This window comes from Oncorhynchus kisutch, linkage group LG6 (assembly GCF_002021735.2).
Source record: "Oncorhynchus kisutch isolate 150728-3 linkage group LG6, Okis_V2, whole genome shotgun sequence".
Classification (NCBI taxonomy): Eukaryota; Metazoa; Chordata; class Actinopteri; order Salmoniformes; family Salmonidae; genus Oncorhynchus; species Oncorhynchus kisutch.
This window is the reverse complement of record NC_034179.2, coordinates 53,113,566-53,133,515: the sequence shown is the minus strand read 5'-3', so window position 1 is coordinate 53,133,515 and position 19,950 is coordinate 53,113,566. Positions and strand designations below refer to the sequence as shown.

General features: G+C 40.8%; 2 protein-coding genes across 5 annotated transcripts in view; both read left to right on the top strand.

Annotated features, from left to right (window-relative positions):
• aff4 (AF4/FMR2 family, member 4) overlaps nucleotides 1–7,708 on the top strand; it is a 34,983-nt gene extending 27,275 nt beyond the window's left edge. For all 3 annotated transcript variants that reach the window (XM_031826931.1, XM_020485910.2, XM_020485909.2), the window contains 10 exons: nucleotides 605–690; nucleotides 787–1,039; nucleotides 1,377–1,474; nucleotides 1,766–1,829; nucleotides 2,718–2,854; nucleotides 3,272–3,343; nucleotides 3,479–3,572; nucleotides 3,752–3,795; nucleotides 3,984–4,195; nucleotides 4,481–7,708. In XM_031826931.1, the coding sequence (XP_031682791.1) occupies nucleotides 605–690; nucleotides 787–1,039; nucleotides 1,377–1,474; nucleotides 1,766–1,829; nucleotides 2,718–2,854; nucleotides 3,272–3,343; nucleotides 3,479–3,572; nucleotides 3,752–3,795; nucleotides 3,984–4,195; nucleotides 4,481–4,608 (1,188 nt within the window). In that variant the 3' untranslated portion in view covers nucleotides 4,609–7,708. The remainder of the gene's footprint in view (nucleotides 1–604; nucleotides 691–786; nucleotides 1,040–1,376; nucleotides 1,475–1,765; nucleotides 1,830–2,717; nucleotides 2,855–3,271; nucleotides 3,344–3,478; nucleotides 3,573–3,751; nucleotides 3,796–3,983; nucleotides 4,196–4,480) is intronic.
• Nucleotides 7,709–8,772: 1,064 nt separating this feature from the next.
• Nucleotides 8,773–19,950, top strand: part of shroom1 (shroom family member 1) — a 52,777-nt gene continuing 41,599 nt past the window's right edge. For both annotated transcript variants that reach the window (XM_020485906.2, XM_020485908.2), the window contains exon 1: nucleotides 8,773–8,950. The gene's annotated coding sequence lies outside the window, so the exon portion shown is untranslated. The remainder of the gene's footprint in view (nucleotides 8,951–19,950) is intronic.

The window sequence follows — 19,950 nt, the reverse complement described above, 5'->3', positions numbered from 1 at the left end:
AGTTTCTTAGCAAAGACCAATTTCTCAAGCAATAATTTTGCCAGGACTGTTTGGGAGTGGTCTGAGTGGGAAGAGGAAAACTGAAAATTTGCCTTATTGGCAGAGGTTTGGAACTCACCGCATGGTGATGTCACCATGTATGGCAAAAACCAGTCAAAATATGTATGGAAGTAATATATGGAGACTGTTTAGTGACACAAATAAGTGATTTTAAATACATGTAATAAAAATGAAATCAGGATTTTTTTAAATCTCTGATATTGGATAGATACTTCAGAACAAACTTGTAGTGAATCTGTTATTCAATGTGTTTGTATGGGCTAATAGCAGTAAGGCCAGATATAATTCTTATACGTTATACAAGGGATCTTACAATTCCCCCCCCCCCCCCCCCCGGGCTTAGTCAGGGCTTAGAGTCTTATGGGTTAAGCTTGAATGTCAATACGTTTTGGCCATCTTCCTAATGTTTATGACCTAGAGAATAGAATGTGATATTTCATGTTCAGTTGATACCCAGTCAAATACCAAGGACCCCATTCCTTACAAGCCTTTCAAATGCACCCACAATAAATCATCCTTTCCCCTCCCCTGTTATTCACTTTAGAATGATGACGAGAGCACCAAGCCTGATGGCAAGAAGTCCAGACTTGAAGACAAATCCTCATCTCATCACAAGAACAGCAGCAAAGAGTGAGTGACTTTTTATTCAAACCATACCATCACATGCTTAAATTCTGCAAACCAACATGAACATTGAATGCTAAAATTGAAAACAACCCACACCAGGTCTAAGAGGGCAATGGAGGCCAAAGTGAAGGAAGAGCCGGTGCCCTCTCCCTCCATATCAGGGTCAGGAGGGCTGCAGAGAACACCCAAGGCAGAGCACCAGAGCCGCAAGCGGACGGTCAGCCAGTCTTCCACCTCCCTGTCCAGCGGAGCCAGCAGCGGTAAGGAGGGAGGCCACAGCACCAAGAGCAGCTCCACCTCCAAACACAGGAAGGGCGAGGACAAGCAGGGCAGGAGCAGCCGGGAGGGCAAGGTATGTGGGTGTGTCAGTCTAGTCTGCCTGTCTGTCTATGTGGGCTGCACACTGTCATGCTCTACTTATGACACCATTTTATCCAAACTCGTGTGTGTGTGTACACACACACACACACACACACACACACACACAACACTAGGGTGCCCTTTACCAGCTCCACTGAGCATTATTCTGGCTCAAGTGTCACACAAAATGTCCACCGACTGCAAATACATTTGGGAAGGAAACAAATATAACATTTGTAGCTCACCACGGCATGATTTGTTATTCCCATCACATTGTCACATAAAATAGCCCACGTAGGAATAGGATTATAAACGTCGTCTCTCCGCAGGAGAAATCCTCAAAGGGCTCTGATAACAAGCTTGCTGTGCCACGGCTCTCCTCGGACGGCTCAAAGTCCCTGAGATCAAAACTGCTGTTTGAGGACAGGTAAGAAGAGCCATCTCTCCACTGTGGATAACCCACTGCCAGTCAGCATGTAGAGCTGCAGGGGATAGGGTTGTCTGGGATATGGGGAATGGATGTGCCAGTGTAAAACAGAGATACCATACATTACCAGTTTAAAAGCTCAGTGGGAAGGGTCCGTCCACTTGCTGTGGCGAAGAAACCTCATGCATAGTTGTTTGAGTATACTCTCTAAACATTTGTATGTTATTTTTCAAAGATTGGGCGTACAGGAAACGAATGCAATAACTGACTGGTGAACCTGTTCTTTTGCAGGGTTCACTCTGCGGATCACTACTTACAACAGGCCAAGAAACTGAAACACAATGCAGATGCACTGGTAAGAAACGGTTGTGTTAGCTCTAATGTGAAACCAAGAGCATGTAGGGCAGTAGCCCAGAATCCAGCCTTGCTGACACGATGCAATTTTCCTGATTTTTGACCACTTTTTTTCCCTCACCCTAATTCTGGCCATCCTACAAGGTTAAACACTTCAATAGCTTTTGAACGGATTATGATAGAGACATTGACCCATTGGTCAAAAGATGCGTTTTTGTTTGGACACCCTAGAGCAGGGGCATTCAACTCTTACCCTACAAGGTCCGGAGCCTGATGGTTTTTGTTCTACCTGATAAGTAATTGCACACACCTGGTGTCCCAGGTCCAAGTCAGTCCCTGATTAGAGGGAAATAATGGAGGAGAAAAAAAAGCGCTGGAACTGGCTTTGAGATCCAGAGTTGAATATGAGGGCCTAGAGTATGACAACTGTTTTTCACGAAAAGCTAGGGAATTTAGTAATTATTTTGGACACACTCTGGAATAGAAGAGTTTAATGGTTTTACTATTCAGTGCTTTTGCATTCTCTTTTTGGGTCCTCTGGCTACTGAAAGTGGAGCAGCTAGATGTGCTATAATTGTCCACACTTGGTATCAATAATTCACCTGGGGATTATCATCAGATACTTAAGTGTATCTCACTGTTCTTATTGGGAGACGGGAGCCTGTCTAGCCCTATTCTCAAGTATCCAGGGAAACCATCAAATATTTGTATTAGAAATCTACATAATACTCATGACATTTTAAGTCTGCCATGTTTATTACAACATTGCTTTCACCACAAGCATTGGTCATGAAGCGTTCCCCTTTCTACTAACTGTCTACTCGATTAGTGAGAGGGAATCAGTTGCATAAGAGACGGTTTTCCTAATGTGTGTTGCTGCTGTGTGCAGATGGACCGGTTTGAGAAGGCTGTGTACTACCTGGATGCTGTGGTGTCCTTTATTGAGTGCGGAAACGCACTGGAGAAGAGTGCTCAGGAGGCTAAGTCCCCCTTCCCCATGTATGCCGAGACCGTGGAGCTCATCAAGTAAGAACAAATGGCTGTGTTTCTCGACAACTTCTTTACGACATGTGTTAACATATTTTCAACATGATATCGCTGACAGATATGGCAGCTCTGCTTCTAGCTCCAAAGCAACTTTCCATTATTTTGTTTTATAAGCATTCCACTACATCTGCAATAACATCTGCTAAATATGTGTATGTGACCAATAGAATTTGATATCAAGTAGAAATTATCATCACAGTAGCAATTACCTTTTCATAAATACACAATGGACCCAAAATTGTTCAAATGGACAAATAATTAACTGAATTGACAGTATACCATAATATTATGAAACCTCTTAAGAGTGCTTGTGTGGCATTGCCAGACAGACCTACTGAGAACCAGTCATTAGTCTCTCACTCTTTCTCTCTGTCTCCGTCTGTGTGTATGTCTTAGGTACACTATGAAGTTAAAGAGCTACATGGCCCCAGACGCTACGTCAGCAGATAAACGGTTAGCCGTGTTGTGGTAGGTGTCCTGACTCCTCACTCAATAGATTCCATTTAGAGCGTGTATGGACATTAGTGTCGTTGTGCTACTGCTCATTGAGTCACTCTGCTAAAGTTCATTCATCCCTACCTCCCTCCCTCCCTCCCACTCCAGCCTGCGATGCCAGTCCCTCCTCTACCTGCGACTGTTCAAGCTGAGGAAGGAGAGTGCACTGAAATACTCTAAAACACTCACGGAGCACCTGAAGGTAATTTATTGTCCTTGGTACAAGTTCAGAGTTGTGATATTTTTGCTTAAATGTGCATTCCTTTAGTTTATTGTTGTATGGATCAGAAGAATGACAGACATTCATGTTGCATTTCTTATGTTTATTTGTTTATATCAAATTGCTTGTGTTTATTCTGCATTTCAATTTGCGTTTTTCAGAATTCCTTGAGTAACACCCAAGCGCCCTCTCCTGGAATGGGAAAGTAAGACATTTTCGTTGTTGTATGCTGTCTTGAGACCAACAGTCTTCTTAAATGTATTTCACTTGTGAGGAAGTGAGAGTCATCAATTAATGGTCTAGACGTAATGTTGAATCATGGTGGAAAAATCCAATTTTGAGCGGTTGTGATTCTCCTCTTACCATCCATCTGCATCTACCTTTGTCTTTCAGTAAAGCGGCTGGCATGCCCTCTCCAGTCTCTCCCAAGCTGTCCCCAGGTAGTGCCGGTAGCTACTCGTCAGGCACATCCAGCGGCAGCTCCTCGGTCACCATTCCCCAACGCATCCACCAGATGGCTGCCAGTTACGTCCAGGTCACCTCCAACTTCCTCTATGCCACCGAAGTGTGGGACCAAGCAGAGCAGCTGGCAAAAGAGCAGAAAGGTACCTGACTCACTCCCTCTTATCAGCTTCATCAGCACAAGAAGAAACTAGACTGGGGGGGGGGTCTCCTATATAGCATGCATATGACAGTGTTAGCCCAACTTCCAATGTATCAATATCCTATCTAGTGCTTGTTTTAAGACGTTAGATAAAATAATTGAATACTACTATTAGATTGAAACTAACTCTGTAAGTGTTGAGCTGGCAAGCCATTCCTAGGCAAGAGGTCTCTGACTGTTAAGTGTTTACCTTGCTTACCCTGGCTGTGACCTGTCTATTTTGCAGAGTTCTTCACGGAACTGGACAAGGTGATGGGCCCTCTGATCTTCAACACCAGTAGCATGACTGAACTGGTGCGCTTCACACGGCAGGGCCTACACTGGTTGCGGCTGGACGCTAAGCTCATTCCCTGAAGGATGCTATAACCCCCCCCCCCATCCCCCCCCATCCCCACTGCCCCTCCATGCACACATGAACTAAAACACTGTGTCCATTTTCTACACCAGTTTGCCAAAAACACTGAGCGATATTGAGCATCTTAGATCTACGACTATCCCAGGGGTGGGGGGGAGGATTAAGCTATCTGTACATACTAGCAAATCCACTATTAGTGGTCTTTGTCATATCTTTGGGTTTTGCAAAAGAAAGTCATTGTTCTATTTGGCACAACGCTTTTGCAGAATTATTTTAGATGAAATACACAATTCTATAGGCTATAAGTACATTATTCACATTTGGCTTTTATTTATATATAGATTTTTTTGTTTGTTACCAAAGTACTTCCTTCAAACCAAAGGTGCTTTAAAACTAAGGTTTGTCTCTTATCTTTTTTTGTGCCTTGTATCTGATCTACAGGAAACTAGAATATACCATGTGTTGAAATGCAGATCCAGCAAAGTTGGTGGGGATTTAAATGGTTTGATCAAATCAAATGTTTTAAATCAAATTTGGAGACATTTTAAAGAGTTATTTCAGGCTTCCAAATGTAACTTTTTTGGAATTGTACTGGACGCTAGCTGTGATCAGTGGGTTGAAGACAGCCTTGATGGTGTGTGAAGTGACCGAGAGCTTGGTTTGCCTGACAGATATCACTGACGCATGCACACATTACTCTTAACAGTTGCCATTTGAAGGGGAGGTAGCGCACAGATGACCACATTTGGCGTTCGCCTGTGATACACCATTCAATTGATTTTGTTTAAGTTACTTTCATCGCTCTGAAGAACCATTTCCTATTTGTCAATGAGTTCTTCTTCCTATGAAATCTAGTTTGACTGTAGTGGAAAGGTTTTTTGTTGTTGATGAATTGCCCAGAGAGATCATTTAATTTCTCAACAAGGTGTTATTGTTCTATTTGATTCCTTATAGGTTTGTACCGGAAAGGGTTGCTGTATTTTTCTAAGGCGCAGCAGGGTGTGTGGTTGGTATTGCAAATGTTATCCTTGAAACACAATGTAATTATTTGTATAGTTTCTTAAAAAATTGCCTGGCAAAAGCAGATACTTACTGCAAGGAAGGACATGAATGCACTTGCATTTTAAGACTACAATTCTTTTTATAGGTTAAATAGCATACACATTGGTGGTGCTTATTAGCCATACATAGATCGACTTGTAAGTTCATGAGTGTTTATATTCCAATCACAAAGTACATGGCCAATATATATTTTATTTATGTACCAAGCAGTTACTCTGTTCAAAGTTGTTCACTTTCAGATTGTTAGGCTTGAAATGCAAAGTATTTGTATTGAATATGAAACTGTCATACTTAATTTAATGTTTAAAAGTTGTTCCTGGGTTCTCTACATAGCGTAATAGTAATTTGTGTATTACAAAATATAGAAATGTAATCTATGGTCTATATTTATGGTACAGGTTAGATTGAGCTACTATAGTGGTAAACTGCCCTAATATTTATGTTATTTTGTATTGTCATTAGTTTTGCAACAAGGCAACAGAAAAGTGAACTTGATGCATAAGTGGTATTGTATGATGAAGGGTTTTTTCCTATTAGCCCATGTATAATATACACATGCTGGAAACACTAGTACCTTTTTCTCATTGGCACCCTGGTCTTTAATTTTGGGGAAACTGTTATTTCTTCTTGCACTCAGAGTAATGGAAGATGTTTTATCTATGCAGGATTTTTTAAGTAAAATCTTTGTAAATCCTTTTTTTGGCTTTTAGTTTGAAATCAGGAATTTCCACTTTTTAATTGTTGGCCAAAACCTATTTTGTTTGACACAAATGTCCAATGCTTTTAGCTTATGCCTCATGCTTGTCCACTGATTTACTGGTATACATCTGCTTTTGTAACCAAACATGGATGGCTTAAGCCATTTTATACCTTAAGCTGGAGGCCACTTTTCTCAGAGTTCTCTGGGTGTGTGTGTGTTCATGTAGCCATGTCTTCATACACTGGTAAACTTGTAAGTACAGCTGCAAGGCTTGTGTTCCATCCTATTCAGATGTACAAAAGATGAGGATAATTTTAACATTTCTTACAAGGCTTTCACTCATATGTATTTGTTTTTCTGCCACTTTAGCTTGTCAACCATTTTTTTTTCTTTGTTTGGCTTTTACTGAATATTATTTGAAGTGTTTGGAAGATATTGTGTGGGTTGTTTGATACCATATTTCAATGTAAGTATAGTTAGTTATAACTTGAATAAATCCAGGGTAAAATGAAATGTTCTGACCTTCAATAGAAAGACTTAACACTTGCATGTCTCTATTTAAATACAAATATGTATAAATTGTATATAAAATATTTCTTTTAGGGTAAATTTCTACTACAGTTTAACATTTGTATTGAAATTAAGTTGTAAATACATTTTGAGATTATATGCACATTTTCTGAGCTTTTTTCTTCAAAAAATGTTAGATGACACTTGAGTCTCTGAACACTGTATATCAATATGTTTATTAATCATTTTTGTTACTGTATTGTATGCCTTGTCTCCTGCTTCACCAATGTCTGTCATTGTCATAAGCATTATCATCATTGATGTCTTTAGATCAAGTGCTAATATGGTCTTTTCTGTATTTGATATGGAGACATTTAAATCCATGCAATGTATATTGCTGATCAGATTGAATGGATGGATGTTGGTGTGAGATGTACAGTTGATCATAAGAAAACCATCTCAGTTTCTACTTCACGTGAGAAAGCTCTAGCCCTTTTGAAATTGATCCGAGATGTCTTTTGAGATGTCTGTATGTCAAGCAGTTGTAGAAGTTTATACAGTATGTTGTACTTATTTTTAACTGTCTCATCAGCATACAAAGTACAGTAGTTTTAATTGGGTTAGTTTTAAACTATTGATAACAGATGTATTATGGATGCAATATTAAGTAAAGGTACTCTTATGAGTTTGTTATTCAAACTTGGAATAACATGTCATTTAAAATCTCTTGTGAAGTATTACTTGTTACTAATGGGATTTCTGAGTCTGTCCTGAATATAATTTGTATTTTACTGTATTGAGAATAAAATATATATGGTTATGTTTAATTTACCTGTGGTTTCCAATACATTGTACCATTTATGTCAATACACTTGGATGTAGATTTATTTAAGAATGTGATTGAGGTTTCTACAATCAACCAAATTCATTGAACACAACACATTTTAAGACCGAGCCCTTAAATGGCTGCTGGCTTCTCTTAAGAAACCCCACATATCTGGAAATCCCCCCCCCCTCCCCCCTCCTCCTTTAAGGCTAGTCATACTGGCTCTTGTACCTGTCGTGCCAAGGCCTGAATTGCCACCCTGTGGACATGAATTGTAATGTCACTACATTGACTGTGTTTACCTTGGAACCTGTCTTGGAAACATTTTAAAATGCCAAGTGGGGCTTTCTGATCTGCCTGACAAAGTCATCTGTGGGGAAGTATCCCAAAACCGATCAACAGTAAAAAGAGCTGTGTTCTGGAGTGACCATGCATCTGCATGGTTACTTTCTCTGTAAGTGGTTTAACAACATTGTTGGGTCCTCGGCAATAGAGCGTGTGCTTAACGATGCTAGGCCGTGCATTACTGAAACAAAGTAGTTTGTATAGCTCTAGTATGCAAAGGCTCTTAAAAATGATTAGCTACTTTCAACCCACATTGCACTTCTTGGGGAACATTAACCCTTTTGTGCCAAGGGAATAGACACTGATGTTCAGATTATATTCACACTCATTTCTAAAGTGCTTCCCTATTAAATAAAGGTAATGTCTTACAATTAAAGACAAGAACAGACTGTAGTTGGCCTTTATGGTGTGTAATAAACTTTGTTGCTTATTGTACAAACATTCCACAGGCATTTCTTAACCTGTCCGATGACCTTCAGCTTGTATAAATAACCTAGTTATATGGGTTGGAGATGAATAACATTTAAACTCACCTTTATGTTTGAATAAATAATTTGAAATGTGATAAGAGTTCATATCCAAGTCATCCTTAATGATTTGCAATCAATTTCTAAGCGGAATATTTCATACAAGGACTAGTATTCGGAAAGCCCCGCCCACTCATCTGCCCATTGGTTGGGATGGAATGCTATGCAATTCTATTACCTTTCAGGCTTTTCTTTCCTGTGTGGCCAAGGTAGCCATACGGGAAGCGTATTAGCTGTGTTCTTTCTCAAAGACCATTTATTTCATATTTTCAATCAGGTGAAAGTTTTTATTCAGTTCGAGTAAAAAAATAACATTCATCTCACCTGAGCGACACAAGGATTCGCAGATACCGCCAACGTCGAGCACCCAGGTATGTTTATTATTATGAAGTTTAGCAGGTGTATCGGTATCGTACTCTCCACCAACCTGTTACAGTTTCGGTCCTCCTGGCCAGGAATAGTTTTGCTATTTAGGATACTGACTATAAAGCTGTAGGGGAGAGTGGGTTAAATTGAGACAAAGGGTTCAATTCAGCCACCATTGTTTCTAGGAAACCATACGCAACATTAATCATTAGACAAAATATTTAAGAAGAGGTCATCATTTCAAGAAGTCTGTGATGGAAAAAAACCACATGGAGAAAGTGGTAAACAAGTTGGGTTTAAAAAACTAATTTTCACCAAGTCAAATTAATATATTGTGTTAGAGGTTTCATGATGCTTATATCTAAACCGAAGTGGATCATTTTAAATGTGCAATATGCAGAAATCACTCTGCCGTTTCCTGGTTGCAAAAATTTGAATAGTTCGCCTAATTTCAGTTTGTGGGAAAATAAGCCTAGTGTAGAGAATCATTGTACCATTTAAACCGCTGTGAAATATATTTTCAATAACCAATGATATTGTATTTTCAGCTGTTTGAAGCTGGTGTAGAAAACCAAAAGTAAAAGGACAGAAAATTCAACTTAATTATGGAAAGCATAGAAATACGCACATAGAACATATCTACTGCTTCTTAGACTTGCTTTCATTGAAAAGGACAGATCTGTAACTAACATTTCTATGTGAATTTGGTATGGCTGCCCAAAAAATTACATATTGCAGCTATTAGATTGTTCTATAAATCGGTTGGGGTCTCTAAGCTTCATTATGAGGTCCTAAACCTAGCATAAGTGTGTCCTTATCGTCAAAATGTTTGCCCTGGGCAAGTTGAGCCAATGGCCATGGGGTAAGCCCATGGCAAGTTTAGCAAATTTAAGTGTTTTCTTCCCAGGAAAAATTCAAGGCATTATCATTGGAATATGAGTTAACAACAGGTCTTGGCCTATGTTTCAATTATTTATTTTTAAGTACAAAGTGTTTGTTAGGTGTTAAGCCTGTGTTGAATTGTGTGTTTGAGAAGTAAAGATAGACATGGTTTTAAAAAGGTAGTGGTAATATTTTATTCAGAACAGAAATGTGTAGGTTAACTTACCCTGTCCCATTGGCTCAACTTAACCCATAAGTTCTGCCAAGAGAGTACTTTTTTTGGGACAAGCTATGTTTTAAAAAGTGTAATATTTACATTAATTCGGAATATTTCCAGGGATACACAACATCCTGAAATATATGTAGATATAGCATCTTTGTTAGAAATAATACAATATTTCCCTTGACGAAGTGATGCTTAATGTAAAGAGACCCTATCGTTTGATAACAATAATCAAAATTGCACTTTTATTGTATCATTGTTTTCAAAATGCTTTATTTACTGAAAGTATTTCCCAAACTGTATCTACATAAGTATAATGAAGCATTTTTGCTGTTGTGATGTTTATTAAATGGTAAAATTAATTGTAACCATCCAATTGTAACCATCCAAGTACAATGTTTTGCTTTACACCTAGGCAGATGTCTTAAAAAGTATTTTCAGATCTGCTAATGTGTCTGCTAATGGGACTGAGATTATAGTCTAATTGATCATGCTTAGGAAGTTGAGATCGATAATTGATTTAGCAAAGGAATTTCTCAAGAGGCGTATTTGTAAACCATCCCTAAGCAATATATTGATCTCCTCCACTATACCATTTAATAATTCTATGTATTATTAGTGTATACTATATTTATTGTATTTTCATGAGGCTATAACTAATATAATTTAACTATAGTGTAGACTAGTTCTGTAATGATGGGCCAGTCTATCAACATATCATGTCTCAAATTGAAGGAATGCTGTCACTTTAGATCTGGTTGAATAATGCAAGGAGGGCCTTTTAGGCTAATGACTTTTGTATGTTTAATTTAAAGTGGGAACAAAAATGACACCCATTGTTCTGTGTTGTTTTGGGGGAAACCAGACACTGGGGTTTTGTCCTGATGCTGAAACTAAATCACTCATGCGTGGTGAACACTGCCTCTCTGTGTCCTGTCCGGTCTGGCACGCTCAGCAGTGGTCAGGACACAACTCTGCACCCACAGGTCTGCCAGGGAATGTGTTTGCATACACACTTGCATGCAACACACACTCTCATAGGCGAAACACATGCAGCATACTTCTCGTCCCCCACGCTATCTCTGGCACTTATTTTCTGTCGCATTCTCCCTCACCCTGACATTGTCCGTCTCACCAGTACATACCTACATTATGCAGCAGCTCATCTTTCAAGTACAGTACTCTGTACTGTTGAGTATGCCTATCATCTGAAAAGGCTGATCACCCTGGGTCAGTCAGTCAGTATTATGTCACAGTTGACTACATCTCCTGGAAGTAGCTGAGAATTTCCAACTTGTTGTACTTCCCAGACTCAGTATGATGTGTTTTGTATTAGGATTCATTAGGGATGTGCATCTTTCCTTTTCAAATTAAATAACATTTTCTTTGTTACATATGCCAAATACAACCTTATTGTGAAGTGCTTACAAGCCCTTAACCAACAATGCAGTTAAACAAAAAAAAGTAAATAAGAAAAATGTGCTAAATAAACTAACGGAAAAGGGTTAGTTGTGGTAATTGAGGTAATATGTACATGTAGATAGGGGTAAAATGGCTATGCATAGATAATAAACAGAGTGGCAGCAGCAGCCTGTGAAGGAATGTGAGTGACTGTGTGTTTGTGTGTGTGTCAGTGCAGTATGTGTTTGGAGTCCAGTGAGTGTACATCAAACCTGTGCAAAACAGTCAGTGCAAAGAAGAATAAAACAAGAGGGGGGGGGGGGGGGGGGGGGGGGGGGGTCCGGGAAGCCATTTGATTAACTGTTCAGCAGTCTTATGGCTTGGGGGTAGAGGCTGTTAAGGAGCCTTCTGGTGCCAGACTTTACCCACTATCCTCTGTAGTGCCTTGTGGTCGAATGTCGAGCAATTGCCATACCAAACGATGATGCAACCAGGATGCTCTTGATGATGCAGCAGTAGAAGTTTTTGAGGACCTGATGTCCCATGCCAAATCTTTTCAGCCTCCTTAGTGGGAATAGGTGTTGTCGTGCCCTCTTCACAATAGTGTTGGTGTGTTTGGACCATGATATGCCCTTAGTGATGTGGACACCAAGGAACCTGGAAGCTCTCAACCCGCTCTCAAGACGATTCGATACGTACCTAGATACATGGGCTCCCTCTAACGTTTGTTGCATAAACACATTCATTTTCCATTCTAAATTCAAATCGGCTCCTGATGGAGCTCATGAGCTGGGTCTGTCTGAGCTGACTTCTCTCTCTGTGTGATTGTGTGTGTGAGTGATGTACATGTCAGTGATGTATGTAGGCACCTGCCCTGAGCCATAAGGGAAACTGGGCATCCCCCACTCTCAGCTAAGGGGCCAATGTTTGCCTTTTGTCCCCCCACCTTTGATCTGAATTCACCATCATACATATATATATATATTATTAGCTATGACATGGCCAATGAATATATAGCACAACTTTATTTCACCCCATCAAAAAAAATCTAATGGTTTAGACCGTACATTTTTACAGAACTTTTCTATCCTTGTTATGAAATTGTAAACTTACCCTGTATATCTAAAAATGACTATCTACACTGATTGTTTAAAGCAAAACTACCAATACTATTGCTTATGGTGAACCTGAATATTCAAAATAAAATCGAATGTAGCCTAAGCCCCGATCAGCAGATAGGATATAGCCAGATGTTTCGTTTCTCGCGCGGTAGCTTAGGCTACTTTATTCCGGTAAAACACAATTATCAACAGCACATTTGATAACAATAACCTAGCGATTTACATTGGTTGTCACTCACCTAATAAAGCCCAACATTACGCAAGCCATTTTACAAACATTTGACTGCTGAAGATGACATGCGGCCTAACTAACTCTCATTGGTCAGCACGCAAAACAGGGCACAGTGCGCAGTTTGAGTAGGCTACTGATATTGCCTGGGTTGTTCGGCGTGCAAAATTACTTGTTGATCAAAGACTCAACATAGTTACATGCTTAGTTCAACACTGAAGGAGAAGACGCATCGGTTGTCACACAAGATGAGGTATTTTCTGAAAGTAGAAAGAAAGTGGGCTAATATAAAAAATAAAAACGTTTTAATCAATTTTATGGCTGATGCCTGCTGCTTTTGGATCGGTTTGGGGTCCCACAGACCGATGAGCTCACATCTTACAGGCTGACTATATCGCCCGCGTCGCGTGTGCGAGCGCTGCAAAATAAAATTTGAAATCTATTATTCAATTATTGAACCCACACTGCTCACACACGCCAACGAGCGTCTGCGTTGCCAAGGGCTAAAATAGAAATCAGTTCTATTTCTGACCAGATCAGGCTGCAAGTCCTGCCGCTCCCATCTCCTCATTGGTTTATAGAAGCAGGAACCCCGTTGGTTATATCCACGTGTGGGACTGAAAGACGAGGTCAGTGGCGGTAATGCACCTAATTTATTAAAGTTGCCAATCGCAATATAAAGTCCAGAGAAGAAAAGGCCTGGAAAGAAGAGAGATGACTAGAAACGATTCGGTTGACTGTTTTATGTGTGGATTAATTGGCGTAGAGGATTTGTGCATTTCAGGTAAAATAACAACTCAATGTTTATATCCCAGGACAAATTAGCTAGCAACAGCAAGCTACCTAATAGGACAAATTAGCTAGCAAGTCCAAGCTAACTAGCTAAATCTCCATAAATGTTTAATGCTTTTCGACCTGTCCCCAAATTAATATAATTGGTTCAGAGTTTGTTTTGATATTTGAATTGCGTGTCGTGATCGCGTTTGTTGTGGGGGGGCATAATAAATGTATGCACGATGGTGCACGCACTCAGCCGGTTTGGGTTCTGTTTTAGAGCGTTTTCACATCTAAGAGCGTTTTTTGAACTCTTAATTCAATTCAGAGGTAGACTATTTGTTACATAGTTCATTTGGCAATATGAAAAAAACTAAAATTCATAACGAAAACTAAGTGTCCATGCATGTCATTTGTTTATTGTCCAAAAATGCTCCATTAAATCCATTTATGATTATCATGCAGCACCACTTGTGTGCAATGGCAATTTTAGCATGTAAATCTTGGAGAGGCTAAAAAAATTAAGTGGGAAGCATGCCAGCAACGACACTACACAACACTAACAATACATTAATTACACTATAACGGTGACGAATGGTGCCCACAAACTGTTAGGGCCTACATAAAGCTGTCCCAACAGCAGTCCCAACACCTTACCACTGCTACACCTGGCTATCAGCGGAGCCTTGTCCGGCAGCGAAACAGTTCATTCAGCCTCATTTACTGTCTTTAAAAAAACATGGCTGACTTGGTTAAACAAATGGGATTTCTAATGACAATTGAGATGTACAAACTATGGCATAAGGGGACGACAAGCGGATAAGATTTCAATTAAGATAATTAATGGGGCCTCCCGGTTGGCGCAGTGGTTAAGGGCGCTGTACTGCAGCGCCAGCTGTGCCACCAGAGACTCTGGGTTCGCGCCCAGGCTCTGTCGTAACAGGCCGCGACTGGGAGGTCCGTGGGGCGACGCACAATTTTGCCTAGCGTCATCCGGGTTAGGGAGGGTTTGGCCGGTAGGGATATCCTTGTCTCATCGCGCAGCAGCGACTCCTGTGGCGGGCCCCATTAATCCTATCTAAGGTTGCCAGGTGCACGGTGTTTCCTCCGACACATTGGTGCGGCTGGCTTCTGGGTTGGATGCGCGCTGCGTTAAGAAGCAAGGCCGCTTGGTTGGGTTGTGTATCGGAGGACGTATGACTTTCAACCTTCGACAAGATAGTAGCTACTAACAATTGGATACCACGAAATTGGGGAGAAAAATTGGGTACAATTAAAAAAAAAGAGAGAATTAATGAGCGAGCTAGGACAGATGTAGTTAATATAACTATTTATTTAGCACTTTTGAAATGTACAGCGACAGAATTCCGAACATGGGCCGTTCTTACAGTGTTCTACCTCTATAACCAACTCAGAACCATAGGATAAATAAAGGGGGCATATATCAGACAATGAAAGCTCTTGCAATATTCAATGATTACATTGATCTAAAACAGGTTATAGGCGACGTGTGCACCACCAAGTCAGAACAGTAGGTAAAATTAAGAGGGGTAAATAGACCAAATTATTAGCGTGAGGCAAATGGGCTACTAACATCTTATTACACAACATACACATATGTATATTGTAGCTAAGAAAGTAATACTATCTCTCTGGCATATTACATAGTTTATGCGGCAGCATACATACAATTTTTGGACTCTTGTTGTGCTGTGCTCACGTGAACAGGTGGTCCTTCGTGGGCAAATTTTGTCATCAAAGTCTGGCATTCTCTGGATTGATGGTGCTTTCAAAACAATTGGGACTTCGGAAAAAAACATGGTCGAATCATGATGACGTGGTGGTGCCGGATTTACTATTCCGAGTTGGATGATCATTCTAAGCGTATTTTCCCAGTCAGAGATTGTTTATTCATGAATTCCCAGTTAACTTGACTTCAGTGAGTTCAAGACTTCTCACTTCCGAGTTAAGTTGTTTTGAGCGTTGCACAAATCATGCTTAGTTGACCGCATGGCCAATGTTGAAATTTTATCATTTTAAACTTGGAAAATAGCCCCTTAATCTGAGATTTGGGACCACACAGGCACTCCACTGAATAGCAAGCTAGTGATTACTTTTCAATGCTTCCAGTTAGCCATTGTCACTGATTCCTTCCAAACCGTTCCTTGTGGAATTTGCAATTTACAAATGATTGTGTAACGTTTATGTCCAATGGCCGATGAGCACCGATATGTTTTATCTATAATTTATCATAATAGATTTTCAATTTGATTCATCATGATACCCTTGGCGGTGACGTAGTGTCCCTATGAGTGACAGAACATTGAGCCAATCACGGCGCAACACTCCATATTGTCTGCTGGCTTGCCCCACCACCACAGAAAGCACTGAGCTAGGCTGAGACACCTGCGTTTTGGTGCTGCCTTACTCAAGAAAACAAAAAAGAGACCATGTTTGTATGCAGCTTTATTAACTCATGTGTATATATATTTTTTCTTCATAGTTTGCAAACTGATATGTGACAGGTGTTAATGCATAAATAACATGCAAAACAGGCAAGCCCATAAGTGTTTTGATTTATTATTTAGTGTGTCCCAATCTTCATATTACTTTCACTTTGGTCTTCCAACAACATACTGGAGGAAATAGTTGCTCTAACTGCTTTGTGAATAGGCTATGTCCCCAATCCCCTAATCTGCATCTGATGTGCTCATAAATATGCTGCTACTCACAGAATGTTTCAGACATATCAAGTTATGATGTTTTGTGCATTTCATCAAATGTGTGACTCTCCTGTGTTTGGTCCGGACTGTCTTCTTACTTGCAGCGAACCGCACCACGGTACAAATTGAATCGGGCCGAAACCACCCTTTCTGAGCAAACCACAGTGTGTTGTTTAGTGCAGATAGTGTTCACACCAGTCCAAGCGAACCGAACTAAGGGAGTAAACGCACCAGAGTTTGGAAAAACCGCACCAAACCAATTTGGTGTGAAAACCCCCCTAAACCATCCTACTGCTGCCAAATCCACTACACGATTTGATGCCAAACCAGTAAGTCATGGCAAATGCCACAACAAAAGTCACTAAACCAACATAATTAGATGCACAAACACTGAGCGTCGCCTGGAGTACTTTTCCACTGTTGAACAGGGACCAGCCTCCATGTCAAATAGATCAGCTATTGTTCTGCAGGCCATAACAGCAGAGGCACGATTCATTTCAGTGCAGCAAGAGTTCGTATTTCATCATCCGGCATCAGTTTACCTAAAACACCCATGGCTCTACTCAAATTGTATAACCTTCCCTAACCCTTCCCATTGTCCCTCTGTGAAAGAGTTAATGAAGTCACCGTCACACATCTGTCACCGCTATCCTCTCCTATTAACTCATGACAGGGTGCAGTGTGCAATCAGAATGACAGGAAAACAGAAAATAAACAGATACATTAACAGTGGGTATGTCTGGATACTGTAATTTGATTATCCAGGCTGTGGTGCATGTGAGTTACAGTTCGAGAGAGCAAAGATCAGCTATTGGCAATAGAGAGGAATGTAGATGGCTGCATGTCCGTTAATCCTGCCCCATGTATAATGGACCGGGGTCCAGGGCTTTTATGACACGGTTGACACAATATTGATGTACTCATGGTATCACCTGACTGACATAAGGAGGAACACAGAAGATAAGACAGTTTCAATAGTCCATTGGCAGAATTGTTTATGACAGATGTTAAGAGTGCTCCACTAGCACTCTAGAATTGGAAGCGGGATTTTTACTCATTTACATTTTAGTAATTTAGCAGACGCTGTTATCAATACCTCATGTCTCATTCGCAGTCAGTCGATTAGTGATGAACTCCTAAAATGATAGGTGAATAAATGTATTTGTAACTGATATCCAGAGTGGTCTTGTGTGTGGAGGCTTGAGATCCAGAATCCTCTCACTTTCATGACCCATCACTGCAGGAATATGACAGACCCTAACAGTAACTCCTGCTGATTGGCTATGACAAGATGCAGTATGGGGGATCCCTCCAGAGTGCCGTGTTGAGCGTATCTCCATGAGAGAGATTGGGACTGACAGAGGCCCGCTGGGGGTGACCAGAATGTCTGACATTCCATACACACTTGGCTGTGCGCACTAAAGGCTTACTCCTGGGAGACAGGAGAAGGTACCACCCCCTACAGTTCTCAGGCAGCACTGTGCTGCTCAAAAGGGTCAATGTCTCATTGAAGACCCCCCCCCCCTTTCTCTTCTCTCCTTTCCCCACCTTTAAGTTCCTCTTTGCAGTTGCAGTAGAGCCCAGGCCCTCATCTGGAGGAAAATCATTGTATCTAGACCTGGGAATCAGTCAGTGGCTGTGAGTTATTGTCTGATCCCTTTTGTGAGAGAAATAAAAAGGGTTCTTGTGGAATAGATCTAGATGGAGAAAACAAAGTCATCAGTGGTCAATACGAGACCTGGGGTGATGGACATGGGTCTATTTAGCGTATTGTGTACCCAAAGGAACCTCCGTGTGATCTGCATGGTCAAGCTTCTTGTGTCACGTGTGTCCACAGTGAAGGTCCGTACCTCATTCCACTGCTATGCAGCCCTCCTAGGACCTTGCTAATGGAGCCTGTAAAGCCTTCAACTGCCTCACTAACAGGTTCTACTCTTTGCCCACAACTAAACCAACTGAAATGGTCCGGACTTTGTTGATATTTTTTTACTACAAAGCCCATGTCTCAAACATTGTAATGTATTGAGAGGGCCGTGGGGTGTGAGCCAGTGTACTTCCCTACATGCTGGCAGTGAGGCCGCCAGGGGGAAGGTAAGTTTTCATAGGCTGTGATGAAAAGGCGTCCCTGAAGGCCTGTCACCAGGACTGAGGCTGAAATAATATGGTTGTCATATTAGCTCATATAAGAGGCCTATTCTCTCTTCCCCTATTTTTTTCGAAACTCATCACATTCTTCTCATCTGTTTTTCTCGCCTCTTGTGCTTTCTTTCTTTCATTCATTCCAGGATACAAAGTTCAGGCAGTGTTGCACTGTGGCAATGCTACAGGGTGAAGTTTAATCTCTGTGTGTTTTGTTTCCTAGCCTTCTCCCTCTAATTGGCTCTGCTCTGTATGAAGGAAATTGCTCTAATAGTTGGCCTTTGTGATCAGCCAAAATTAGCCACGCAAGGAGACTGCACACAATGGAGATTACAAATCACTTGACTCCTCAGAATGGTTATTACGTTTATGTATTTTTTAAAGCAGCCATTGTGTGGCTTGCAAGAGTTTAATTTAATCATGTGATGGTTTTACAATGGGAATCAATTGAGAATTTAGGACTATGGTTGGAGGTGGAACTATAATTAAAGGGACAGCGTTTACATTCTTTCAGGCCTCTGATTGCTTTATCGCTATGGAATAAGTACTGTTGAAACAGCAGCCAACTGAGAGCCTAAGAATCCCTGTTTATAGGCCTGGTCACAGCCCCGTGACGAGTCGCTGACATTAGCAGGAATTCTGCTTCTCATCAGGAAGCAGACTGACAATGTAAAAACAGCCTATCAATATGTTTAGCAGTAGGGTTCATTGAAGTCGACCCCATTTTGTCATCCGTTAGTGATCCGTTATCAGAGGAGTTTCAGCCATAATTGGGTCAGGGGGAAGTACTTTTGAACAGTCCTTTTTTTTCCTGGTTGCTGCCATGTTTTGCAAGTCAAATCTGATGCAACGCTAGGCAAATTATGCTGACCTGCCGCTGTGAACAGGCCAGTGTGACAGGTTGCCTTATTGTGCATTCGTGTTCAAAAGCGTTATTCATTCATACATTTAAAGGAGAGATTCCGTATCCTCTGGCCCAGTTAAGCAACATATCGGTAATGTCCCATTTTTATCTTGACTCATTTTTCTGTTTTGACTGGACATTACTTCAGCAGCATGTATCCATGCATGTCCCTCTGTATTTTTTCATTGACTTTGAACATGCTACCTAAGCATTGTCCCACACCACACACAGAGTACATGAGGTAACGTGTTTAGTTGCTCAGATAAGTAGGGAACGCAGTCAGCAGATGTTGATGATAATTCAAAAATTATTCATAGCCCTCTGTCGGGAACTATGGACTAGAGGTCGACCGATTAATTAGGGCCGATTTGAAGTTTTCATAACAATCGGAAATCTGTATTTTTGTGCGCCGATTTTGCCAATTTATATTTAACTAGGCAAGTCAGTTAAGAACAGATTTTCACCTTGTCAGCTCGGGGGATCCAATCCTGCAGCCTTACAGTTAACTAGTCCAACGCTATAACCACCTGCCTCTCGTTGCACTCCACAAGGAGACTGCCTGTTACGTGAATGCAGTAGAAGCCAAGGTAAGTTACTAGCTAGCATTAA